At 37.0% G+C, this 27,913-nt stretch overlaps 2 protein-coding genes across 8 annotated transcripts in view; both read right to left on the bottom strand.

The window, feature by feature from the left end:
* Positions 1 to 467: 467 nt before the first annotated feature.
* Positions 468 to 15,441, bottom strand: LOC100649708 (serine-enriched protein). Of its 3 annotated transcripts, XM_048411436.1 has the most exons (10): positions 14,907 to 15,438; positions 12,217 to 12,419; positions 11,883 to 12,018; positions 11,409 to 11,447; positions 9,544 to 9,655; positions 9,298 to 9,455; positions 9,042 to 9,173; positions 8,627 to 8,809; positions 6,644 to 6,806; positions 468 to 6,538 (listed from the first exon to the last, which is right to left on the bottom strand). In XM_048411436.1, exons 2-10 carry the CDS (start codon positions 12,402 to 12,404, stop codon positions 5,103 to 5,105), a joined length of 2,547 nt encoding a protein of 848 aa, XP_048267393.1. In that variant the 5' UTR covers positions 12,405 to 12,419; positions 14,907 to 15,438; the 3' UTR covers positions 468 to 5,102. The 3 variants fall into 3 exon arrangements, with proteins under 3 accessions (XP_048267393.1, XP_048267395.1, XP_048267396.1); XM_048411438.1 differs by lacking the exon at positions 11,409 to 11,447 and having other exon boundaries at positions 14,907 to 15,439; XM_048411439.1 differs by lacking the exon at positions 11,409 to 11,447 and having other exon boundaries at positions 6,463 to 6,802; positions 14,907 to 15,441.
* A 2,199-nt stretch (positions 15,442 to 17,640) lies between these two features.
* The window catches only part of LOC100649855 (putative polypeptide N-acetylgalactosaminyltransferase 9), a 294,772-nt gene continuing 284,499 nt past the window's right edge, over positions 17,641 to 27,913 (bottom strand). For all 5 annotated transcript variants that reach the window (XM_012315496.3, XM_012315495.3, XM_003400100.4 and 2 more), the window contains 2 exons: positions 22,327 to 22,455; positions 17,641 to 21,828 (listed from right to left, as the gene is read on the bottom strand). In XM_012315496.3, coding sequence (XP_012170886.1) covers positions 21,688 to 21,828; positions 22,327 to 22,455 — 270 coding nt within the window. In that variant the 3' untranslated portion in view covers positions 17,641 to 21,687. The remainder of the gene's footprint in view (positions 21,829 to 22,326; positions 22,456 to 27,913) is intronic.

Here is a 27,913-nt window from a genome sequence, read left to right as displayed (position 1 = left end):
GATGATTATCACAGCCAGGCTCTTTAAATCAATCATTAACGTCGATACAACGCTCAATAACGTATGGCACGATGGATCGCTCAAATTTCGCTCGAGCCTTGCGTCACAATCATCAGGATGTCGAAAATTATAATTATTCCTGGTACGCTTACCATCTGTCGCCCGTAACGAGCAACGTTAATTTTCAAGGAAGTTTTCAAGAAGGTTTTCAAGTTGATGTGCCGCGATGATTCTCGTTGATCTTTAACCTTCTATCGTTTATTAAACTTCCGAACGATCAAGGTTGTAAATATCCGCTCGTGACGATTCATGTATCGCGAACTTTTTTGGTTCAACATAATTTTGTTACACTCACTACGCGATCGTGAAAAGTAGAAAGGTTTTTATCGGTAAAAAAAGAAAGAAAAAAAGAGAAATTTCAATGGATTTAGTACATCAGGAAGGGATAAAAATGTCTTGCTTCGTTATTCCTTGACATCACGCTCTTCTCCCTTTATTTCAACTCATTTGGCTACAGAATATCACAACATGATAGAGATCGAACTTTAGATAGAATTGCACCGATCACCGTTAAACTCGTCGATCGAATCGCGACGTCTCTTCGCTTATAACAAGAATATAGCAGAAAGTTGTAAGAATGGAAAGAAAATTTGACAAAAGTTGCTTGAAATTTGTTATAAATGTAATTATAATCTACCCTGTAGAAAAATTCAGATCCTCCTCGTACGTCAAAAAATAATGGATTATTTAGATTAACATTTTAACGAAACAATCGAAACAAAAATTGAGAAGATAGTTGTCTCGATCGGATCGACTGAATCTCGGTGGGATCGATGGTAACACTGTAACGGGTAGTTAACGCCCTTAGGCTACTCAACGACATATCATTGTTTAATAATTAATTTTTTGTTATTTTTTTACGCACACCTTACGTACAAAACAGCAGAAGTAACGATGCGCACGGACAGACAACGATACACAGATTAAGTAGACTACACCACATTCATAAATATACTCTTGACACTTATGCAACTGAGCCGCGTACAACGTGACGATAATAAAATACAATTTTCCGACAGTGACGGCTGCGATTTAACTTCACGGTTTGATGCCCGGTTCCGTTGTTCTCCTTTTTTATGCGATTATCATCGACAACGTGCAATTTCCTCCACACCTGTTCATCATTGAAATACCACTGAGCTTTGTACAGTTCTATCGAACAGATTTCTTCTTACAGCTATTGGCAGAAATAACATTTCATCGTGTCGAATAAACAACAATATTTTATACGTTTGTCGATCTTTTCTGTTGTTTCAATGTATTTGTCATTTTTGTGATTTATACAAAGTGCGTTTGATAATTCGTCGAATACTTTCTGTTGAAAAATCAATTTCACCGTTCGCTGAATTGATGTTTGTTATCGAGAAAGGTGTGACGTCGATTTTCTTCCCTTGATTTTCCAATGCTATTGTTATTGAAAGACTGTAGAGGTAAAGACAAGTTTTTCGTAGGAAAATGAATAAACGATGCAAATCGTGGAATCAGTCTCGAACAAAGTGTATATAAATTATGTTAGAATGTACAGAATAATTTGAGTGGAGGATTAAAAAATTTAGAATGGTGTAATAATCGTATCGATACAAAGAAAATAATTGATATTTAGTTAATTACAAGTCTGTGAATGGAGAAAATGTTACTTACTCGTGAAAGTGTTTCCTTAGTGAAACAAAACCCAGTGAATCACAACCTTTTTGGGCAAAGCAGTAGTACACTTACAGATTACGATTTTCTATTATTTTATTATAATTCTATATATGTACTTTTATCATTTTACGTTTAGCCTGAGATAGGGAACATATGTGTCGTACGATTAAAGTATTGTCAACGCTGTACGAAAGGAGAACGACGAAATCGATGCAATATTTTCCTTCTCCTTATTTCTGTAGATTTATTTAATAATTATGCGATGATTATGATACACGACTGTCTGACACGATTATGAAAAAGATTCGCGAAAAGCTCATGATCACAACGATGCTTCAGCTATGTTGTTCTTCGATTCTAAATAGTTTGAAGTATTAAACGAAAAGGTAGTGCTTGCGAGGTTTCAAGTTTCTTGAAATCATTATAATTTTAGTAGTAGACTTCCTCTTCGATGACTAAACTTAAAATTCGTCTTCGATCGTTGCGTTCTAGTGGTTGCAGGAAATTGCGTGATGTTTTCACACAGATCAACGATTGGATCTTTTATTATTGTTAACACAAGATCCTCGTTTTGCTTCGTATCTTTTTAGTGACGATTTTTAGCATGATTATCGTTAGCCAAATCGTTCCAGCAAACTGTACACGATACACACAGTGTGAAACTATCGTCAAAATCCTCTTCGAATGATCTTGTATCATCGATACGAGATATTTTAATACTGTTGTTATAAATCTAAATAACAAAGAATTGTTGAAGTATCGAACGATTCTTTTGCCACTGTTCAAATACACAAAGAGTAAGATGAAGGAATCTTGGATGATATTAATTCGCGATAAATTAACTTGTGATAGAAAGTTTCGATTCCGAGAAACTCTTGGAAAATGATACGGCAATTAATAAATTACTTATTCGAAGAAATTTCGCGATAGTATAGAGAATACGAATGATAATCACAATATTATACAATTTACATAGGTACACCGTTTGTTTGCTTGATTCAATATACGAACAAATTGCGCATCGTTTCGCGAGTTGGTAGCAACTAACTCGGCGTAAATTTTTATATCATATAAATCAACTTACGTCGCGATTTAAATAGTTTCATTTTCCGTCTGCATGAACGAAGGGTTTAGCGTTTGGCGAATCAAGTGATCCGTCGTTCTGCTTTGTACCAATACTGAGTATTACATCGATCAATAACGTTTAATAGATGATAGTCCGCTTCGTCTCCGCTGCTTAAACAATTAGCTTAGGTGCGGCAGTTAGGAAGAAGAATGTTGACAGCAAGAAATCGAATAATCCTCTTTATCGTAGCGCTATTTGTCGCTGTGACAAATCTTTGGCAAATTCGATTGGAAATTTGTTATTCTATCGTATTACTTATTATTACTTTCTATAATCGAAATTATAAAGAATTTCGAGAACCGAAGAAAAGCACGATCACTGATTGTTGTATGAAATATGAAAAGTCATGATAGCGTGGCAATGGAATAGAAAATATTAAATCAGCAATGCTTTCGAGATTAAAAGCGCGTTATAAATATTTGGCCGAATTGAACGATTCGAAATTACCGTCGAAAACACTTTTCCTCCTGTTGCACGTTAAACATTACTTACTACTACTTTGTGTATTCACAGTTTCATAAACAATTTTTCGTTGCAAGCACGCAAGTGGATGCGAGTCAGCAGCACGATTATACAGCTTCACGCCCGTGTAAAATTGTCGTATATTAACCGTACTGCACTTTTATCATTGTCAATCGTAATCGTGATAAAAAGCGGCTGTAATGTAACAGCAGAATTACATTTCCATGCGAGCGAAATTATATTATTCAGGGTACAGTAAGTAAGTAAATCGTATGAAAACGTTGAAGTAGAAAAATAAGAGATCGTGGCAAATAAAAATCGACAATTTTCATCGAAACAACGTCGATTTTCGTTCGAAGGTACATCATTGTCAAGATTCATTTTTAGAAACGTTCATTTTCACATTTCAAACATTCATTTTAAAAGTCCGAAGCCATAGAACTAATTGTAAGATTCTAGTAACAATTTATGAAATTATTTATCATTGTCAAATCGTCGACCACAGCTCTCGAACACCTCGCCCATAAGCGATATCAATTGTTTTTCTTTTTTTTAATATAGTGTCAAATATAGATATCGTGTATATATATTCTCTTGTGTTTATATATATATATATATATATATGTATATGTATATAATTTGTAGTCTTTTCCTTGTAAAAGAGTTCAACAATAACGTCTACATAGATACTTCTTAATTTTCTCATTAGCTGCTCATACTAGTACTGTGCATACTTTATTTTTCATTTCGTACGAACGTTAAAATCTCTTTCATAATAAACGGTACAGATCTTCTACTTCCTCTTCTTCGCGCAGTGATCGAATGAATGTTCGAGATGCTTGGTAAAAAATCGGGTAGACCTTTTCGATCTGCGATAGTATCGCCATAATAATAATACGAGAATAGTAGAAAAGTCGACGGAGCAATAAGTATAGTATCATGAAGTAGTGGTTTAATGGGAAAGCGAGAATTGATTGATGTCGACGAAAGTCGTGTTCTCCGCCGTCGCGTGACACCATATAATTGATAATGATTAGATCGAAGAAATGGTTGGGAATTCACAGGCAGGCAACGCGTGTAAATTATCGTATATAAGTAGTCGTTAAGATGTCAGTTGTAAAATAACACACTCAAAATCAGTATCGATAACATTTTGCGTTTTGATGCTGATATACCGCTCGAAGCAATCGGAGAATTACTTCGCCGGTTCCTCGAATAATTTTTTCGAATAAATCAATCGCTGAAGATGTAAAAGGATACCGTCTACTTAGCATGGAAAATAATCAAATTTCGTTAGGAATAAATAGATTCGTGTACGCAATTTTCTAATCATCTTGAGCAGTGTGTTACTGAAATAACTCTTCGCGTTCAATTACAACCCACAGACTACGCAAATTAAGAGTATCCTTAAAATAATCGTACGATTATCGTAGTAGTATAGTATGACCTATTAAATCACTTTAATGAGCATGTACCTCGTCTACAATCATTTACAGAGGTGGATTTTTTAATGACTGACTGTAGATGGAGATTCGGTTTTATTAAGAACCACCACGAGTGAACGTCTCCTCGTTTATCATAAATACCTGTATACGGTTCCAACGATAAAAAACATTAATGTACTAAGAATGTTCCTCGCAAAACACAACGATTCGTCATATAGAAATCTCTGGCGAGACAACTCAAACGATAAGAATAGTCATACACTGAAACAATTCTCTTCCAGCGAGAAAATTAATTTGTTAATTATTATATAAAATGTCAACAGTGTATAAAACCAGAGTAGAGGATAACGAGAAACGAGAACCATTTAAAATTTGTGCGTTTTGAACAACCAAACCAAATTCGCCCTGCCTTCCTGCCTCACCACTAACTTTATGTAGAAACCAGTCACGGCAGGGTCTTCCTGTTTAGGGGATTCCGCCCCGTGTACCCTAATCTCTACTCTTTCGTCTTTCCTCTTTTCCGTCTTCTTTCGTTCCGTTGTTTGCCGCTTTTCTGGTTTCTTTTCCGCCTCAGGCTTCCGACCTTCAAAATACAACTGCATCTGCTGGAATTGTCGACTCTCCCATTGCTCCTCGTATCTCAGGTTCTCTATCTGTCGTTGCAAGGCTTCTTCCTGCTTGTATATTGTTAATTCCTCCGATGGCCACTGGGTTTTCAGTTCCTGCAACTGTAGTTGCAGTTTTCTTTCCTCGCGAATTCTTCGTTGTTCCTTTTCCTTCTGCTGCTTTAGTAACTCCTGCTCCCCTCTTATTCTTTCCTCTTCTTCCAATTGTTGTTGCGATTTTTCCTGATTCGATAGGCTTGGTTCCTCTGATTCGTTTTCTTCTTCAATCTTTTCTTTGCTCTGCGATTCTTCCGGTTGTTGTAATTCTTGTTTATCCTCTCGATGTTTCTGTTTCTCATCATCCTCTTTCTGAACTTCCAGCTGCTGTTCCTTCTTCTCCTTCTCCTCTTCTTGCTTCTTCTCTAAATCTGCATCTTGTTTTCCTTCCTTCGAAGCCTCCTCCTTTTTAACTTCCTTCTGCTTCTTCAATTCCTCCTTCTGCTTCTTTTCTTCTAGGCTCTGTCGATTAATCTCTTCCTCCTTTTGCTTCTTCGTCACATCCTCGACTTCTTTTACTGCCTTCTTCAATTCTTGTTCCTGCTGTTTCTTCAGATCCTCTTGTTCCTGCTGCTTCTTCGGCTCCTCCTGTTCCTGCTGCTTCTTGGGCTCCTCCTGTTCCTGCTGCTTCTTGGGCTCCTCCTGTTCCTGCTGCTTCTTCAGATCCTCCTGTTCCTGCTGCTTCTTCGGCTCCTCCTGTTTCTGCTGCTTCTTCGGCTCATCCTGTTTCTGCTGCTTCTTCGGCTTCTCCTGCTCCTGCTGCTTCTTCAGCTCCTCCTGTTTCTGCTGCTTCTTCGGCTCATCCTGTTTCTGCTGCTTCTTCGGCTCCTCCTGTTCCTGCTGCTTCTTCAGCTTCTCCTGCTCTTTTTGCTTTCTCAACTCCTCCTCCTGCTTCTTCTTCTTCTGCAGTTCTTTCTGCCTCCTCTCGAACTCTTCCTGCATCTCCTGTCTCCTTAGCTCCTCCTCCTGCTTCCTGATCAGCTGTTCATCGTGCTGTCGTTGCAGCGTATCCTCTTGCCTCATCGATTGATACTGATTCCGTTGCTCGATCAACCGCTGTATATCCTCCTCTTCGGAAGAGCGATGCTTCGGCCATCTTTCGTGCTCCCTTATCTCCTGCTCTGCTATGCCGTATTTACCTTCAAGCGGGTGCGAGACCGCAACGTTAATAGGAATTTCCTCGCGTCGAGGCTCGTCCGATACGGCCGCGATCAATGCGGCCGTGGCCGGAGGTTAGTTGCTACCTGAATGCTGCTTCTCGTCGGACCCCTCGTCAGACCCAGTCGAGCTTAGCGATGTGTTGCTGCCAAATTGGTCCTGTAAAGATGACTGCACCGACAAACTACGGTCCTGGTGCTTTACTCGGTGGGGGGACAGGTGTCCGGGATCGACGCTTGCCGGGTCTGCCTGCAACAAACTCTCTGGTTAAGAGACTTACAGAATCGAGCCGCCGATCAAGACGGATAATAAAGGATAAATATAGAGAACTCGATTCTACATGGTGAAGTTCGATCAAAAATTAGAGGTGTTAACCCTTCCGCGAAGAAATTTGCAGTACAATTTTTCTTATTTGAAGAGGATCGCAATAACATTTAATAAAATTCAATCGATCGAGTAATTAAATAAAGTCAAAGGATTAATTTGCATTTCCACGGATGTTTAAAATGTTTTGTTATTCTTTAAACTTAATGATAGGCAAAATTATTAGATGGATCGTCTGGTTCGCTCTTCATGTCGAAAGGGTTAAGATTGGGGTGTGAATTGAGGTTGTTTCATATTGATGTGTAGATTGTAATAAAACGTGTGAGGGATCTAGTAAGGGTCGTGAGTAGACTTCATTTCTCTGAATTTCTATTCATATTTAATTAATGTCAGTATGTTTTACAGTTAGAAGATTTGCGATAACCGTGTAAAACAATTTAAATTCCATAAATCCACTGGCAAAGGATCATTTATTTCTGTACAGTTTTCGATAAACGAATGTCTACTACACTTTATCGAATGTTCAGTGAAGAACAACTATATAAAATATGACAAGTAATTGATCGAACGTGGAAGACGTATTAATTTTAAACGATAATTTTGGGAAACAATTATTTGAGAGGAAATAACGATTGCAAATGGAATAAATACTACATGTGCAACAGCAGACAAATGCACTTGGGAAAATAATTTCTTTTAACACGCGTAACAGATATGAAACGGTTACATAGAATAATTAAAGGTTGATTCGATTAAACATTCGAATATGTCAAGATTCAAACAATTAAATATTGCAGACTTACACTTTCCAGAATAATTAACAGGAAACTTTCTAGAATAATCAAAAATATTGCAACAATCAGTAACCACAAATTTCTATTAAACTTATGTAACATTAAAGACTATATTATCTTGTATCCTTTAGATATATAATTTTTCAATTATTCTGAACAGTGTAACATACATTGAGCAAAATATATATATGTTTTTAGATAATAGATAGAAATGCGTGTAATGGTCTCATACAAAACTGAAAATCACTTTTCAATGAAATTTAAAAGAAACCCTTGGATTTTCAAACGGTTACACTGTGTCGCAGGTGTACATAATACAATTTTTAACCAAATTTTCAAACGAGATGATCTTTTCATTTCAAACGAGATAATTCCACTTTCTGCATGCTTCGATAATAAAGTAACAGACAGAAACGGGTGTACGTTGTATCAAAGGGAACAAGAAGAATCATAAATGCATAATCATACTTGAATTCTTTGCGACCATAATTGCTTGTCTTTTTTTTAGGACGAGGCGTTATACGAACATGAAATAACTGAGCACACCACAGTTACCTTAGTGGAGAATGTACATTTTAGCTCATTTGGCTAGAAATTCGCAAACTACAATCCTGGAGCTACACTACAAGTGCTGCTTGCAACAGTGTAATCTCGATCAAGCTGTTTCATGATACATTAAAACAAACATTTTGCACGAGTTCTGTCTGCGACATACGAATCAGTAAGCTAAGAAGGCTAAAAGGCAGAATAGCTTGAAAATGTTCTAATTACGATAAAGTAGATACTAAGAGATAAAAATTCGAATATATGTAATACTTTGATTTTTAATTAAATTACGAAATAATGTTTAAAGTCTGTGAATAAACTCGATATTTGTATAGAATGATAAGAAAGAAAGCGTAAAGAAGAATTAGAAATTAATTTCATTGACAATTCTGAAATAACACGCACCTGATAGGCCAACGCGTTCACTATGATCCTCGAAGGCACCAAGTCCAGAGGATGAACTTCTCTCATCAGCACGTTCGCAGGGATCTTATGGAACTGAATGTACTCGAGGAAATTGCCAATCACGTCTTTCAGATCTTGATTTTGATTGCTGTCGCAATACTTCTTGCTCCACATCAAGGCCGCCTAAGATAATCGAATATTCGGTGAATTTTAATAGTTGAAATATACAGAATTAAAAAGGCTAATAATAGAAATTCGAGTTTTTTTCATGGGAAACTAAATGGCGAAAAAGTTTTATGAAATTAAGAAGGGAAAGGAATTATATTTTCTAGGAAATAGCAGATAGACGAAAATTAATAGCGAATAGAGAATTTCTTGGTTCTATAGGATGAAAATATGTCGAAAATTCACGTACTTGAAACTTGGTGAATTCATCGGCTCGTAATTCTTCTCTTGCCAGGATTAAACGAACTACATGTTGGGGGAGCAGCGTGAAGGATCCTAAATTCAACACTTCGTTGCCATGTTCGTCGACGAATTCGAATACCTTTAAATACGAAACAAGAAGATATCACTACTTTCATAAAAATGAATTCATTCGTTTCCTCAGGCGGGAAAATGTTAATTTACAAAAAAGGTTCGCAAATATCTAAATTTCTATACAATCTCACCTTATGGACCAAGGATTTCGTACACTTGTACTGAATGTATCGTTCTGCCGACGCCAATAAAGCGCACACAGTGTCCACTGTTATACAACATTGCACGAATCCAGTGCAAGCTTTTCTCAGCTGTTCTAATCCATAATAATCGGCGGCATTCATCAATCCTTTGAAATGAAAATTAGCTTACTAACGCGAAATTGTTTCCTTCAAAATTCATAGAACGTTAATATGTACGACGAACGAAATACTTACCTAATAAAGTTCTAGGTTGTAACGTCACACATCCAGTATGAATGTACTCGATCAGCTGACGAAACACGTCGGGCTCGAATTCCTCGATGATTACGGTCTGATGTTGATTCGGCTATGATTGATCACAAAGAGCGGTGTATTTAGAAAAACGAAAAGATTGACAGCGATTCAAAAACTGAAAATCGAAAATTCATGCTAAGCGATTTGGTGCATTTAGCGATGGCTGGATAATATTTTCAGTCTCAGACTAACTAACTAACTACACTTATAAATACTTGTTACTTCTAAAAAATGTATGTATTATCAATGACGAGTTTCTAAACAATTACCTACTATCGTCAACTACAAATTTTTAATAAATTGCTACGTTCTAAATATTTCCATGGATCGTCCATCGTTGTTCGCTTAAGCATCGATGAAAATTGAAAACAATGTATTGATGCCGCTAGAATGTTCGCATTGCTGCATATCCTTATAAGCAAACTACTGTGCGTCTATAATACATCATCGTCAATTTCACGACTACATAACGAATTGTAGGATGCAGAATTACAGAATCAAATTGTGCCGTCCTCGAATAACAGAGGATTTTGATTGCAGTCGTGCGAGTCTACAGTTATTGCAAATGTGCCGATGTAGGAAGGACAGCAGTCTATATTCACGATTCTCCAGACTTAGACCGTATAGTCAATTTAAAACTTGCATGCCGACTGAAAGAGATAGAATGGAACGATGAATGCCTCGTTAACAACTAAGTGAATTGGGCTGGATGCATCGTATGGGTAATTGCTTACAAATGAAATTAGGATACCAGATTGACGAGCAAGGGTTGATAAAAGCACGTCAATTTTATCCCGATAAATTTGTGATTTTTCTTATATATTTTAATTTCATTTCATTTTATTTATTCAAATAAACAGGAAGTCCCTTTAACGTTAAAAATATATAGAAACATATGCGAATACATAGTTTCACGGAAACGTAATACAGAAAAAATATAACAGTTGAGATTGCAATTAGGGGGTTAGTGAGTATCCTAAATATGTATCGAAGTCTTAAACTTTCACGTAGTAGAAGAACAAAAGTCTACGTGGTTGTGAATTTTATTGCCTACTTCACATATTCTATTTATGGTATTATATAAACCATTTCTTTGAGAAAAGTTCTAATGACTATTTTTAAAAGATGCTCGTAAAGTGATCTTCCAAAGTAAAATCTGGTATCCTGAGACAATAAAATTGAGGCCCTTTCGAAGAATAATGAAGTTCATATTTCCATATCTTTCAGTAAAAAAGAAGAAAAGAAAGAATAATAATACCATAGCGCATTAGTATCGTGAAGATATATGATAGATACTTAAAAAGTAAAAAGTTTCCTACATTACTGATCGAGCAATACAGAAATCAAATTAATTGATTCTATGAAGATTAATCGTTTACTTTCTAAAGGATCAGACATTAATCATCTACTATGATATAAAATGACAACATTTTTATAAAACGTATCAGTTTGACTTCACATTACCAACGCGTCAATGTTTCATGCAATCGTACAGATTAATTCTAACTTCGCGAAGATTATTCGCTTGACGAAGTCTAACACACACCGAGAAACAGACCAAATCTGTCTAACAATTCTTAAGAGATAGAATTTCTCTCGGTGAAACTTTTCGAATCGAGGATTCATCGTTATTCAGGATCCTTCTCGTTATTGTAATGCTTCAGAACAGAAAAAGAACAAAAAATAATAAAAAGAAACAGACAGAAACTTGTGACGAGCATAGAGTGAAAGAAAGGGTAAGGGGAAAATAAAAAGTGGACTTTCAGGATGCAAAATCGCATAGAGAAGTGACGTTATAATAGTACCTCTTGTATGGGAGCCAACTGCTGCGCGAACCCTGACCGCTACACGGCACACAACAAACGCACACTTACTATTTCTATCATTTTAACGACGAGGTTCGAACACAATTCGTTTAAATGTTCTTTAAAATGCTTCTTTTTTTTTTTATTTCAATTGCAGTAAATTGATTAGTTGTAGCAACCGTTTCAAAGATTAATCGTGTGGAGTATAGATTTCAGATTGAAAGTTTCGAAAATGAGAGTTTATCGATTAAAAATTTAATATGCAAGTGGAGGAAGGTAAGCAGTAAATTTGTAATATTCCAACATTCGCGTAGGTGTTTCATCCATCTTGTTTGTAACAAATAAGTTCAAAGATGCCCACGTTTGATCGGCTTGATTTTATTTTTAGTTTGCTATTTCTATCTTTTCTGATAATATAGCGAAAGAATAGAGGAGGTATTGAGAAAACGATCTTTCTGTAATGACTGCGATTACCTGTTGCGCCGCGTTTTGCAGATTCAGCAACGGTTCCGAGCTTCTTTTCAGGAACAGTCGGATCTTGTTTTCCTTCGGCGGTGGTTCCTTCTTACGCTGTGGACTGGGTGCTTGGTAAAACATTTTTTGAAACACCCTATAGAAACAAAGAATACATTATTTCATCTTTACTGTATTTATATTTATCTAAATATCGTGATAGCAATCTTTTTAACTGTTGTAATAAATAATATTAGAAGAGTGTCGTTATTGTAATAATACGTACTACTTAAACATCAAGATTACCCTTGCACGAAAGAAATAAATTGATCGTAGCATTAATCGCGATACGAACCTACTTCTGGCTGCTAAAACAGCCTTCACAGCGCAAATGGGCTCTTTTGTTTCACCGACGAGGAAGGTCACGTCGCATAGTTCCGGCATGCTAGCCAGAAACTTCATGTCCTCGGCCAAGCCGGTCTTATTCTCGAAAATCGAATAATCCGACTCATCGGCCACTTCTGACCCTGACGCCTCCGGCATCGAGCTGATATTTTCCTGGAAAACATTTCACGTAACGCATGTTCCATTAAAAAATTTCATAAGGTATAATTTTCTTCTTCTTTCGTCGTGAAATTCCTTTTCTTTTCTTGTTTCACACAACGAAAAAAGAAAAAACGATATAAAGACATACAAGAGTTTTGTTATTGAAATATGGCATCTTTAGTATTTTAGAATAAAATGATTGAAACTTAAATTCGCGCACGCGTTGTAATATATTCCACGTGATAAAACGAAAGCTTTCTAAGTGTTAGGAGAGATATATTTGGATGACTATGAGAAAGTTTGCTGATATATTCTGAACAACTTTGCGAATGATAAACAAGCTTCAGCTAACCTGTGATACGCTTTACTTCCACGTGAATTTTGCATTTTTATACACAGCTTATATCTACCTACTATATTAAAGTCCGGTTTCGAATAAAAACATTATCCTGTAACTAAAAGCTTCAACAAGTATAATTGCTGATTAACAGAGATCAGCCATGAATTATCCACGTTTACAGTGAAATAATAAACTATAATTGAAGTCATATGGACTTCCAGAAAACTGACTCACATTTTCGCTTTATATCAAACTACGGAGTATTTGAAACTATTTTCACTGCGAGAAAGTAAATATTTGCAACTTGTCGATATCACATTCACACGATTTAACTTCCTATATCGAGTTTCCATCAGGTTACTTGCCCCTGTAATCACACAGCCACTCTGCCAATACAACACCATAACAAGGGTGCATTTATTTTCGAGAACATCTAACATTATCATTCGAGTCACGTCTAGTTCGATCAAACAACTATCGCACAGCTATTATTAGCAAAGCGTGATATAAATAAAAATCGGATTTATAAGATTCCTACGTACTCACGAAGAATGCAAATACTTTATGCGTTTCTTTAAAAATGGATAGAGGAATCGTGTACGAATTCGAAACGAAGGAACTGTATTTTTCATTGATATCGATTCGCATGTATAGAGATCGATGGAATGTTTCAAACATAAACACTCGATTCCATAAATAACAATCAAGTATTTGTAATCTACATCGTAGGAATTCTTCATTAAGAATCGAAACGCCGCGCCAAATATTTAGCGTTAATTCAATGCTGTCCTGTTTCGTTGCAATCTCGATTGAATAATAACGCTCTGAAAAATGTCAGAAACTCATCCACTTAGGTATTTCGATATTACTGAAATTCAATTATCGGAGTAATGATTATGCGCAGGTAATTAGCAGCGTTAAATTCTTTTCGATCTATACGATCTTCGTAAGCAATGTTTTCATTAAACGTTACCGAGAAATCATTTCATTTATTTAAACGTATTTATCTAATTCTTCTAAATGTTCAGGAAAAATAAGAACAAATCTTTTTAGAGAGAAAGTAGAAACCTTTCAGTGAAATTCATTTGTTTCGTTTAATTTGTTTAGGTAAATAACCATTTCGATAAATAATTTTCTTTGCATACTTCTTGAACGGAAGTGTAAAATGTGATGGACAGTTGTAAAAAGGAAGATTACTGTAAGAAGCACAAATTCCCGCATGAATGGCCTTAATGCAGTCAGCGAGTCGAGCGCGTGAGGACTTTCTGAAGAAAATGCGACACGGGAACACGCTTTAATGGACGAAATGCACTCTCTTTTATCCGATAGGGAAATCTGCTATATCGTCGATAAATCACCCCCTGACGAAAGACTTAACTACCCTTCCGTGTAATGAGGCCTGTTATCTACGATGTAGTTAACCTACTTGCAGCAGGAGACCCGTTTAATCCTCGTCCCACGTCAGCGATATACTTTCATTTACGTTCGACCTTTAAGCAACGCGAATTATTTACGCAATGTAGGTGTTCAGACTCGGAGAATTTGATTGGCACGTTGATAGCCAAAAAGCGAACTGAAATTTGAAACATTCGAGAATATAGTTCCTTTTTTATAGTACATGTAATTTCATCTACATATTCAGATAAAATATTTTTGTTTGTCATTGTTATTAACGTATATCATATGTAGAACTATGTACAAATTCATACTTGAGACATTTCTTCCGATCGCATTACAAACAAATGACATTTCGGAAACCTACTAATTTCTAATAATTAAATAGAATTCGTACAAAACCATGACAAATACAAAAACAAAATTCTGCATTCACACCGAAGAATATTCTGGAGGAATACTATACATTCTAACAAAATCAAAATAACTCGAAACGTTAAAAACGCCACAAGCAAATAAACCCAGATATAACAACGAATAAAATGTTCCCTCTTCTTCAGGTACGAGAAAGAAACGCAACGGTAAAGGAAGAATGAAATTTTCTCGTTCTTTCAACCACGACAAAGAAACAGCCGCGTCTCATTAACGGTGAAGGCGCGCGTAAATTGCATCATCTCGTCGCGACAGCAATCAACTACATTTCACCCAGAAGCAACACCGACGCAATGGAAAGTGGTGCCCCGCGGAGTCAGCTTTTAAATTACCTGTTGCTCGAGTCCCGGAGCCCCCTCGCTCGCCGGCCCGCTTTTGCCCCGAAAAAACACTTTTACCTCACTTCCTCGTTTCTACGATCACGCATAATCCACCATACACGCGTAATAACGACCCGTCTATCACGGTGTTCACGCTACAGCATCTCTCTCTACTTTCCACTCGAAGAAAACAATCAACGATTTTACAAAAGAAAAGAAAAATATCAATCGATGGTACGTTAACCCAAAATGAACTATTCCAGGCTCTGCTACCCCTTATCCTCTTCCAGATACCTTTACTGACAGTCGAGGTACGTGAAATCGAGCAACCGTACGGAAGAGACACGCCTGTATCCGCGGTTCGACCTTCTTGTCTCTCGATTTCTCGCGTTTAACCCGACTTCAACCCGACACAAGTGGCTCAAGCACGCCTTAACCCTTCCTCCGACAGGCACACGAGGGGGTGGCTGTTCGAACAGGTCGTTTTCGTGAATGAAACTCGAGCGACAAACGCGAAAACGCCGCTCATACTCGGCCAAAGCCACTCGACTGCTCCGAGCCTACGTTCCCTCGGGCCAGGCCAACCCTCATTGCGCACTCGCACACCCTCTTTAGGGGTGAGACTGGAATACAGCTGCGCCTGTGCGACCCGTAGGTCCTCCGAAGGACCTCTCCCTTCTTTCTTCTCCTCCTTTCTTCCCACGGGTTTTTAAATGTCACCTAGTTACCAGTATCCTGAGATCGTTGATTACGCGACCGATGGGGGTTAATTGCATTTCCTACAGGCAGACGTGGATATTAGCCTATTTGATGACGGCCTTGTTCGCAAGGAAATTGTTTCCTTGAACGTGGCGCCTCTACCTGTTCCTTGGAAAATTCTCTGCTTCTATTTGAATCTGTTTTAAGAGAAGATAAATTGTATAACGATGTTATTGCTTTGAAGGGCTTGATCTTTAGTTTGATGTTTTCATGTGGCTACTTTGAAGAATTGGTTTTATTTTTGAGGTTGATGGTTGCGGTTGAAAAGAGATATTTTTTCCTTGCTCGAAGTTGCTTAAGTATACCGTCCCTTGATGTCGTTTGATAGCGATTGAGCTAAGTTCGGCTGGTCGCCACTGTTCACTCTCGATTTTTCACGCTATGCTTAAAACGCGAGTAACGAAAGTGAAGGTAGCGTGAACTCCAGCGTGACGAATCCGGGTCAAGCTCAAAATCTGGCTCTGTGGACCACAGCCATTCATGTCTGTGGAGGAACGTTCGTCTCCCTCTGGTTCCTTCTCTCTTTCTCCACTAATCAATAACAGCCGACCCCGCAACAAGTAGGCATCCCGGCTGAAAGATGGGGAAAAAGGACAAGTACCGACACCTGCTAACGTATTAAAGTTTTCCTTTTTTGAAAGCTACTATAACATTCTTCACAACGCTTTCAATAATTTACTTATTCGATCAAATACCCTTTAAAAAAAATTATCTAAATCATTTTCGTAATATAACAAATACTTCAAAGTGTATAAAATTTATTCGTCGTGAATTTTACGATATTAGAATCTTATAATCTTGACATCCTCCGTTTTTAGAATATTTTTCGGGTATTTGATTTTTCTATGTGGCTCAAAATTCGTTGATGTTAAAAGGGGATGCGAGTGACCTTCATGGAAGGCGAATATCATTATATTTTAGGTATCAATGAATATTCTAAATATAAATAATTTATTAGTGTGTTTGGCAGGTGCAAATGGTAAGAAATTTGCTCAACAAATGGAAGAGCTTTCGACGGTCACATTCTCCTGGCGAGAGACGTCGCAACGCGGACGACGCCTGCGCGAAAATAACGAACGATTTCGTTTTGGTTTCCGTGGCAGCCCTCGATAATTGGTGAATGGCTCGATAGATACACGCAATCCTTGGTAATCGTGAAATTGCATGCAGGAAGATTTTTAAATATTCAAATCCACTCGGCCATTAATCAATGTCAACCCTTATTATTCGATTCTATCAGTTGTAGACAATAAACTTTATACTGAGATAATAAATTTCACCGGGCCAACAGATTAATCGTGATTAATCGAGTATTGACTCGAAATGTTTAGCGATTTGTTAATAATTAATAACCAGCACGTAGGGTTGATCAAGTGGAAATGGAAATTTATGGTCGGACCAGAATAGTTCAAGGTTGATCAGAAACTATGTCACGACCGAGTTTCATGGTGAACTCTCGATTCAATATCACGAGCAATTACGCGGCTCGTCAAAGGAATTCATAGCGCCATAACAATGAATCGAACTAAGCACAAAGGAAAACAAAGGCTTTAAACTTTATAGACATCGAGTTTCAGAAATGAAAAGAGTATCGTTCGATGTTGGAAACTATCGAGTATAATAGCTAGTAGCATATAGTTATCCCATGTGTGAAACAATATGATTATGGAAACTGTTTTGAATAATAAAAGTGTCATCAATGTTACATTCAAGCTACATCGCTCTTTCTATGATCGTCTGTCTCTTTCTTTTTACAAATTTTTTTGCTTACTCCGTTAATGGCTAACATTCCATCTGTGTTTTTTTTTTTAGATAAGAAAACGATGACAATATTATTAAACAATAAATTTCCAACTTCTAACGCGCCGCAATAGTAACATCTACGTAACTTTAAAATGTTTCAATATGCTTGGTCGAGTCTTTCTTCATTCAGTGGCAAATGCTTCCTCCTAAGGATGCTAAGAATAGACAATACGCATTCATCATGTCTCTTCGTCCACGTTAATTTTATTTTCAAACATCCTTCCAATAAATCAAAATATTCTCGTGTCCCACCACTTTTCTATCAGCCTAACGGGAGAAACGGATGACCGAGTGAACAGACAAGAATAATGATCGATCCTCACGGTATTAACGTAAAACAACATCGATTTATTCAACACAAATACTTGCACGTTACGATAGAGGTTCGGTAATAATGATAATAATAATAATGATAATAATATTCATATATGTATATATACAGGAAATAAGGCACGTTCGATATTACATTAATTAACGTGCGACCATACGTCGCTCGGCTATCCAATATTACATCTCTTATCGTTTTATCATCATCGTGTCTTCGTCTCGTTCGTTCGACATGCAACATCCCTACCAAATGTAGAAAATGTCATATATATATATATATATATATATATATTTATATTTATATTTATATTTATAATATATGTATAAATGTTCTCGTTGAATTTTCATTCGTCCGTTCATCGGCATTGTCAAAGATAAACTTTTACATCGTCTTAAATCTATATTTATAATCATAAATATATATATATATATATATACGTATTTCCCTTTTGCTTAATTATCCATGAAGAAATCACGACCATATTGGTCGATATTTCCTTTCTCTTCTTATATATTCATTCTCTGGGAACATTTCTACGGTGTCGTTCTATAGCCGATATTTCAAGCCGCAAATAGGCGCGAAATTTGAAACGTTCGGAACGAAAAATCGCTATCGTCGATCGTGTTCGATTGAACGCTTATTGCAATATTTTTCTGATTGATTATTCGCGATTTATAACATTCGCTTAATGGATTATTAAATGCACTCACACTCTGGTTTCAATTTCGATGAATGTTTATTATTGGTGAATCAATGACCCATTATGAGGATTAGACTGAGCTAACGGTTATTCTATATTGTCTTGATGTATTTCTCAGGAAACATGGCTCGTTCTTTCAACGACAAATTTTCTAATGATGCTGACTGTGATTGATGAGGAAATCGATGACGATCGAGATATCGTGATATTGTACAATGTTCCTCGCGGTATTTACGATTTCGTTGGCACGCGCAGACACCTGCAGATTGCGCTCTTCACTGGAATCTTGATTATTAACCCTTTATTGTCTTTTGTTACAGGAGAACTGTTCGTTAATCTTAATCGTTTAGGTTGATATCGAATTCATAATGATATGTTCTGTACGAATAATATACTTTCTACGTATCTAAAAAACAATTTTTATCATCCGAAAATGTGACATCTTTGTCCAGATTTCGAAATTTTATCTTGCAAATAAATTGGAGTTTTATTATATTTTATTTATTGCCAAATAAAACAACGAATTGATGTATGGAATTTCGTAATTGTCTAGTTTTCAAATTACCACCAAGTTCTCCTTTTCAAATTTCCATCAGCGAATCGTCAGACAACGAAGGGTTACACGAATTCTGCTAAAGAGAGTTCGTGATTCTAAAGGACTTACACTCTGAAACTGATACTTACTCTCACACATACACTCGGAAAACTTATTTTAGGCGGTATCTAAACTGGCATCAAGATACTTTACACGAATGTACAAAAGTCTCCCTACACCGTAATCGGAATGTATGAACCATTAATCGTTCGTTCTTTTTTTTGCCTGTCCCTACGCGCTATCTACGTGCTAAATTAATTAGAAAAAGAAGGTTTGTCTAGAATTTGGAATCGTTGGTTTCTTGCGTCGAAACTGGAATGTAAGGTGCTACTGTAAGCGGTGTAATACGACAGAGAAACGAAGGGCGATCGGCGAATCGTTGATCCATGAATTTGAACATTTCATAAATGATTTTATCTATGGTAGATTAGGTAATTTTTACTACGAGAATTTCCTGGAGATATGACGAGATAAGTCTTTCGTTTCACTTCGTTGAAAACGTGTTTCTTTGAGATCAAAGAAATTTCTTCTATCGAGAACAAAATAAATCTTCAAGTCTAACGTATTCAAGTGAGGTAATTACTAAATTGATATGTTTAACAAATCCAACGATAAACCTAATGTATCTCAAGTACGATAGATGTACGTTCTCGTTAACATTATCTTAAAATTGTAGCATTATTAACAGCAGTCGCATTACGAGTATTATTTTTAGTTTATCCTTGTAAAGGAACAAATACAGATTTTGGATACACTTTCTTCGTTTCTTCTACTTTCTTCTGATTTTAAACTATCTAAAGTCTTCACTTCCATACGTACTTTATCGTATTATCCTCTTTTTCATTTTCAAGATACAAAAATAGAAAGCTAGAACGTTCTACTCTAAAAGCATCGAAGTGTAATCTCGAACCTCGAAATTGGAATGAAAATAATACAAGAAAAGACATGTATTTTACAGGCAATAAATTGTTTAATACATATATTATCTTTTGTCTCTCTTGATGTCGTCATATGTATCTTTGAAAGAAAGATTTATGTTTTGCTTCAGATGAATAATCCTGTTTGTTTCTACCATCCACGAAGAAGGGATTCGTACGAGTGGTAAGCCGTAGCCGTTATTCACAATCAACGATCCGCCGTTTTTCAATGAAACTGAAACGCCACGTCGTCTCTGAGATGGCACTCGCCGTAAGCAGCTTACACAAATCGCTCCATCCTCCTTAAAACAACGGAGCTACGGATGAAAGCGACGATCGAGGCTTTCGTAGAGATCGATACGGCCGCGTTCGTCCATTTAACTCCGAATAAAATTCAACAACCTATCCCCTTTTGACACGCTTTTCGCTGTCATTGATGCATTGACGCGTATTCGCCGCCACTTAAACGTTAGGCTTAAATTATACTCTGTTTATCGAACAATAGATCATGTCAATTCGTAAGTACTTGCGCAATACTATACGTAATCATTATATCTAATTAATCGAATCTTTAACACAACGATTCTACAAACTAGCTTTACTATCAAGGAATGGAGTATCGCTTGTAATTATTCCAAAGATTGAGATCTCTATGTTTTGGAATGTTCACGAGTCTCTCTCTCTCTCTTTTGGCGAATTTATATTGTGAAAATATAAAATCTACGGAGAGAAAAATATGTAGTGGAAAGTTATTCTTCTTCATAGTTCTTAGCACAAAACATTGAACTATATTTTATTTGAGAATATGTACTGTACTTTATTACCGAATATATTAACTTCAAAATATATTACAATACCAAAGATGTTTTAGGAATAATACTAACTCTTTCAAGCTTCTAAATTCAATTTTATTATTTTCAATTGTTCCTTATTTTTATTTCATTGTCTCTAAGAATTCTGCCGTTTCTAATTTAACGTAGAAATTCTCCAAGTACTAGAATGAAAATACAATCAAGTCAGCAACCATCCAGATAATTACAAGCGATACCACGAGTATCCAATCTCTCAAGAAACGACAACCACATAAACGCGTGAGTCCATCAACGAAAGTAAAAAGAGAAGAGAACAACTATCCATTTAAACACTACCCAATAGCAGAGAAGGAAGATTAAAAAGTCGTAGGTTCCTTCGTGTACTTTTCGTCCATCGGTAAGCTTTCAATTCTTCAATGCCAGCGAAAGCGATCCTCGAGCGTGTGTATCGACACTCGATCACTCTTCGAGTGTCCCAACTCTCTCATTGTACACCAGGTTACAGCTTATCCATGAGACTATATCCCTCTTCGATCACTCCTTAAAACGACGTTTCTATTGCACTTCGTCTGTCTTACAGTTAAAGGTTAGAGCCGAAGATCGGCCATTTGGAACGTGTCTCTTCTTCAACTCGGACTTCTCAATGGTTCTTCGTACGAATAGCTTCCTCAAATAAATTCCCCGTGGTTCCTTTTCTTCGTCTAGTGTTCGATCTTGAGCATCTGGCGGTGTTTCGAGGCATTCGTTGCCTCGATACCACGGCGTCTATCTACCGAAACGTGTCTTAGCGACGGAATAACGTTGAACAGGCACCCAAGAACCGGCACGATCGAATCTTCGGCCGAGACTTTTCGACTGATGACGCGATAAAGCGCGATATCACAGCTTTGATGGGTCGTAGTTCTCGAACGACCACCTCTGTCTGGCTGCTGCTGCCGAACATTCTTCCATGATCAGCCGCTGCTTGCTCTCCGTTATTGCCAGACACTTGTCGCTGCTGCCGTGTCTGATTTGCTTCGTCTGAAAATAAAAAACTAACGGTCAGTATTTGTACTGACGATAAAGAAGAAATAACGAGAATCGTAGCTTTCTAGAATATGTGTAGTCAATAGGATGGAATTTTTCGAAGGGTCAATTATTATCCCAGCTACAACGGAAAATGATGAATCACAGCGTTTCATTTTTTAATAAAATTATCGCTCGATCTCGCGTAACAATGAAGAGTAGGCAAAGGAGAATGCGTTCTACACAGTCCTTAGAAATGAATGATTTAATAAATAATTAAATAAATAACTGATAACCTAATCGATAAATAATCTAATAAATAACTAAGAACATGTTAAGATAATTAAATAAAAACCTCTGTATATTTGAACAGACGATCCCTGTTCGACACGAATAAATTTCAACCTTAACGCAACAAGTACGAAAATAATCCCCAGGAAAATCAGAACAGGATTTGATATTAATTACTTAAGCGTGCACTCAATACTTGCCACGAACGCAAGGATTACGTACCTGATGATTATAAATCCATTGTTGATTCCCCTTGCTACCATGACAAGGATAGAGGATGACATCGGTGCCGCTGTAATCCAGGCACGACTCGTCTCGACGGATCTCGCCAGTCTTGCTCAACATCCAGTACTGTGACAAACGATCAAGATTAATGTTCGTGGATTTTGACCTCCATCGTTTGCCTATGACCGATGGTTCTGACAGCTACTGCACATACATATGGATGCATTTGTCCACCGACAGACTGCCGAAATCATAAACATTCGAGAGACGAATGGAATAAGTAAATTTCTTTGCAACTTGTTGAAAAAACGTCATGAAACTAGGTGAACATTTTTGAACAAAGTATATTTTTACTGGAGGTCAAGTTCGTATAAAAAATCTAAGAGCGTTTAATATTATATTCTAGAATTTTGTGTAACTTGTCCGATATATCGTCGACCACGATCACTTGGCTGTATTTTCTTATTACTCGACTGAAGTTCTGTCTCCTCTAAGATGAGAATTTGTATTATTTGGAAATTATCATCGTCAGGAACATTTTACTAGATTTTGTTAAACATTCTAGTATCTCGTAATGTATCAAATTTTAGTTTTTTGATGGCTACAGGTAATTTCAAAATTTTTTGACTAATAAAGATTCTAAAATTGGTGAGTCATACGTAATAGCGTAGAAATTGTAAAGTTATGTGATAGATTTACTATTTTCACAAATGAATGTATGAAAGATCGGGTATGAAAAACATATATTTGAAGAAAATGGGGTAATAAAGTAATCGTAATAAGATTCAAATTTCTGCTTACACTAGAGACCATGTAATATGCGGAGCCACTGAAAACTTTCTAATTAACACGGTAAAATGGCCAATTTTCTTAATTGAAAAGAAGCTTCTTTGTTGAGGGGATCAAAATTTTCTTTTGTAGCTTTGAAGTTTTTAAGCGCATCCGGGAAAACGTTCAAGTTTTTAATACGTATGAAGAGGAGTATTTCATCTCCGTAATTACTCTAACAATATAGTGGGTTGAAATTTGCACATGTAATGGCTATTTAATGCTTTGAAGCCTTATGAGCTGAATATTCCATGGTAGTTGAAACTTTTTAAACTAATCGTCTGTTTTCATTTGATAAATGTTCATCAATAAAGTAATTAAAATAGAAGTGATAGAAACTTCAAGGAAAAATGTTTGTTTTTTACCAACAGTAGAGATATTCTATTACACTGTAAATAAATTTTTCTCGTGACAAATGAACTTTAAAATATATAGAAACTCTGATGACAGAATTACATTTTGTTAAAAATAAAAAATATTAAAGTGAAATCTTTTTCTACGCGAACATTTTCACTATTTTTGAAACGCAATTTCATCGAAATAATTATTAATTAAATATGTGCGTACGTGGTTACATTTGACACACTTGAGGCGAAATGAAATCCGAGTGGGAAATTATATGAGAAGGGAATTCCGTGATAATGAATGTCGATCGTTGATAATCGAGTTCAGTGGTCCCAGATATTGCGTCGATCTGCTCCTATGTGATTGAATCATACTGGTCAATTGAATTTGACAACGTTCCATCAAGTTGTAGTTGCTGGTAGCGAAAACGAGAACTAGAACGTATCTTGTTAAGTGCCTAAGTGCGTGTACGTTCGCGCTTTTGAAAGCATAACATGGCATCCCTGTTGTAAAAAGAATTATTTCAACCGAGCTACTTGTAAAAGATTCAATGATCTTTTTTTTGCAATAAAATGACAACGAATACAGCGTAATATTATTAAATTACTAATAATCGATTTGAAATTGGACAAATTTTGTAATCTCAAATTTAATTTATTACATTTCGTTACCGTATTAAGTCGACACAATAATTATATTCCTCGAAAACCGAATAATTAATAATATTCCTTTCCAATATCTACCTGATATTATTTTATTTCGTGTCTAATTGATATCTAAAATTAGCGTAATTAGCTGAAGCGTACGTACAAAATTTCAATTGGTACAGGCCGAGGGAGCATATGTAGCGAAGAGTTCATTAAGTGTCACGAGTGGTCAGGGACGAACAGTGGCTTCTACTTATTCAAATCGTTACACGGTTGTAACCGCGCTGTCAGAACCATCTGTGTTGAAAATTCAAAGGTTTTCAGCCTTTGTCGTGCAACGATAGACTCAAAAGCGGCGGGATTCGGGATAACGAAAAGCGAGGATTAACGCCATGCACCAGTTACCGCATGTTAACAACCAAGAATTACTATCTATATCCGCTCCAACAGTACGTAAAATATATCAGACAACCATAAACCAGGATCGAGGTAGAAATGATGTTAATCTCCCCCTAAACGACTCCTGTTCCAAAAAAAAGTATCACTGTAATCGAATTTGCAAATTCTCTGCGAGAAATCTTCCCTTTACCGCTCTTTTTGTTTCCATAGGATTTTATATCGAATATTAAAAGTAACCACGAGTATTTTAATGATAATCGGTGATGAAATACGATTTAACGATAACGTTCAGCGATCGTGTATCCACGATCACAATCTAATCTTGAATATAGCTTTATCTAAACACATGGTTATCAAGCGACTGTCATACTATCTGTTACCTAATTATCAATGATTACTTGCTGTTAGTGTCACCTAATCACAATGCAATCGGCCTATCTGAATTCAATCTCTTCATCAGCTGCCAACTGCGTATTATCGAGACGTCTGTTATCTGCACGATCATCGCTGACTATCTTTTATTGGATTGTCATCTACAACCGACTGTGTACTAGTTGATACACGAGATGCGTATGTAACACTGGGTGTAACTACTGTCGACGCTTGTCTGACGGTTGATGTTGCGAATAGCTACATTGTTATACATTGTTATAGGATTCTGTGTTTCATTGTTCAGGATTTTGTGTTATTACATATTGAAACGTATAGTGAGACAATCGTGAATGGAAGGATGGATTTATTTTACTTTTTCTAGGAGAAAATATCTGAATTATCAGCAGCAAGATTAATATAGGATGAAAATGACTCTTTAACAAATTAATGAAGATTATTCTTGTCGCTAATGATTTTCAAATTATAGATAATTACGGCTGCATGGATTTTGATTAATTTATACAGTAGAAATCTTAATTTTTATTTATTTTTACTTTGTAGCATTAACAAGATTAGACAAGAATTACGCGATAATTGCAAGAATTTGCCGTTCGTAAAGCGTATGTTCATTGAATTAACTAGAAATGCTGTTATTCTTCATTATCGCGTATTTGTTAATTAAAACGAGAATTCCTTTATCTCGTACCATCAGCTATTTAATTCAATTGTGCATTATTGTGCGATTTCGAACATTCTCTGCTCGACGCCTGTCTGCAATTCACTACTGTTATTTAGAGAATTCTCTAATTTGCTGGTTTCATGTGTCAGTTTAATTAATTAGGATTCCCTCAATTCGGCTATCGTTCTTTGTCCATCAATCAAAAGCAATTTTGTACTTAGCAATTTCGAAAGTTTGCGCGCTGTTATCTAATGGCCAATTTGATCAAACACATTACAGTTGATTGACGTATTACAACTGAAATTATTTTTCCAAAAAATGTATAGAAATAGTCTCTTTTTAAATTCGCACAATAAACACAGTCTAGTTACAGACGATCTCGATGTTTTTCAGCGACGTTACTACAATGAACAGATTCAACGAGAAATTTTCGAAATACGCCACGAAATATCCATCAGCCGGTGTATGGTGTGATTCGTGTGCCGTCATTCGGACGCGTCGAAATCATCAATGGACGCCACACGGCGGAAATGCAGACTGGCCTCGACTGCATCAGAGAGTCGGTCGGAGTTCAGGGGTAGCGGCGTAATTACCGTGAAACCGCGGCTTAATTGCTACGGCAAATAGCTAAATTAAAGCGACGCTTTACGAGGCCAAGCGAGCGGCGACTGATTGTGTTTTTGGTTGTAACCGGTTGTCACGGTTGTTAAACCGCGCCGGAACTCCAGGGAACGATTCAGCTTTTGTATCAAACGTACACCCGGGACTCGCGCCGGCCAGCCTTGTCCTTCTCTTCCTGCTCGACGTCATCGTCTTCGTCGTTGTCAGCATCGTTTGCGTGATTTTAACGACGAGACGAATGCCCGGTTACGAGGCTACCTTTTCATGGTTTCGACGTGACAGCGCTCGTTTTATCTGGTAACGAGCTTCGCCGACCCCCTTTTTCTTCCTCTCACGCTCCCTTGTTTCTTCTAACCAGGTGAATTTTTAGTCGCCGCTCGGTTTAGTTAGCATTTTTCTTGTTTTAGGTACGCAAGGGAAGCTTCGAAGAATTTAAAACCGTGTGAAATTCGCTAAGAGAAGCTGACCAGAGTTTCGTGTTTTGGTAAATCAAAATGTGCGAAATTGAACGTACATTGAACTGCTTTCATAGGAAAATGGATTTGGGATCGTGTTATAGGATGTTTAATTGATGAATGCTTCTTGGAATATTGGTATTTAATTGATGAATGTTTGTATTCGTGTATTATCGATGAATATTGTAGTACACCCAGTTTGACTGTTTAATCTGACACCGTTGTTGAATATTCTATGGTAATATAGAACTTTCTTTTATATAGAAATACTCGAAAGTAAATGGACCAACTTGAAATTCTTCCAAACTTTTCACACGTTAAATGATTGAACTATTATATCCATGCTTTCAAAGTTCTGACGATGTACGTAGCTGAGAGGAATCACAAGTAGCAGACTAGATACTGAAATGAAAATTTCAAATTTCTCTCACGACGAGTAGCCTGTAGCTAGGTAGTAAAGAACATAATTTCCACGGCATACACGACTTCATTAAATCGCAACAAGCTGCAACATCGCGAGTGATTCTTTCCCCGTAACAAATGATACCGAAACAACAGATCGATTCATCAAGAGCTTAGCACCCTTATCAATGGGTGCTGAAAGACACGTCATAGCCAGACGAGCGGACATTACTGTAGCCTCGACATGGCACGGTTACACCCACGATGGGTAATTTCCAGCACGCGTGCTGGTTCCCACGGGTCAGAAGATTAATTCGACACGCTGGCACGTGAAGCTAAAAATGACGACAAGCAGCAGATAGCCGGGCCAAGAGAAAGCTATGTAGCTTGGCCCAACGTGCCACTCGTGCACGTGTGTGAAACAGAGACAGGAATAGAGCTGGACAGACAGAGAAAGAAGGTCGACGATTGATGAGCACCTGCACCAGATTAGCCACGTTACTAATTGCAGCGAAATGGGTCGAGCTTAGCACCGAGTTAGCGTGCAAGTTAAATGGTAAACGTGTCGTGTCGGTTAATGGTCCCTTTTTCTTCCTTCGTCGGCGATACTCGTTCCTGGCAGAACGATTATCGTGAACAATTGTTCGCCCGGGCGACACCGCCAAGAAAATTCGTAAATAGTTGTGGCAATTCTAACGAGACTGCTTTGTAATTTACGCGAACACAATGTGCAATACATTGGAAAGTTCGAAATCGTCTTAGAAAATTCTCGTGTTGGCGATGCGAACTAATTTAGTAACATTTTAAAGAGATTTCGATTGGAAAATTCTCATTTT

This window comes from Bombus terrestris, chromosome 13, assembly GCF_910591885.1.
Source record: "Bombus terrestris chromosome 13, iyBomTerr1.2, whole genome shotgun sequence".
Lineage (NCBI taxonomy): Eukaryota > Metazoa > Arthropoda > Insecta > Hymenoptera > Apidae > Bombus > Bombus terrestris.
The sequence above is the reverse complement of the archived record's forward strand: the minus strand, read 5'-3'. Positions and strand labels throughout refer to the sequence as shown.

What these genes read in the sequence shown, in the direction of transcription:
- LOC100649708 (XM_048411436.1), bottom strand. Translation starts at nt 12,404, where the DNA reads ATGCCGGAGGCGTCAGGGTCAGAAGTGGCCGATGAGTCGGATTATTCG. An exon ending in GTTTTAGCAGCCAGAAGTAG is followed by an intron (nt 12,019 to 12,216) that starts GTTCGTATCGCG and finishes TTGTTTCTATAG; the next exon opens with GGTGTTTCAAAAAATGTTTT. An exon ending in CGACGAGAAGCAGCATTCAG is followed by an intron (nt 6,539 to 6,643) that starts GTAGCAACTAAC and finishes ACCCGCTTGAAG; the next exon opens with GTAAATACGGCATAGCAGAG.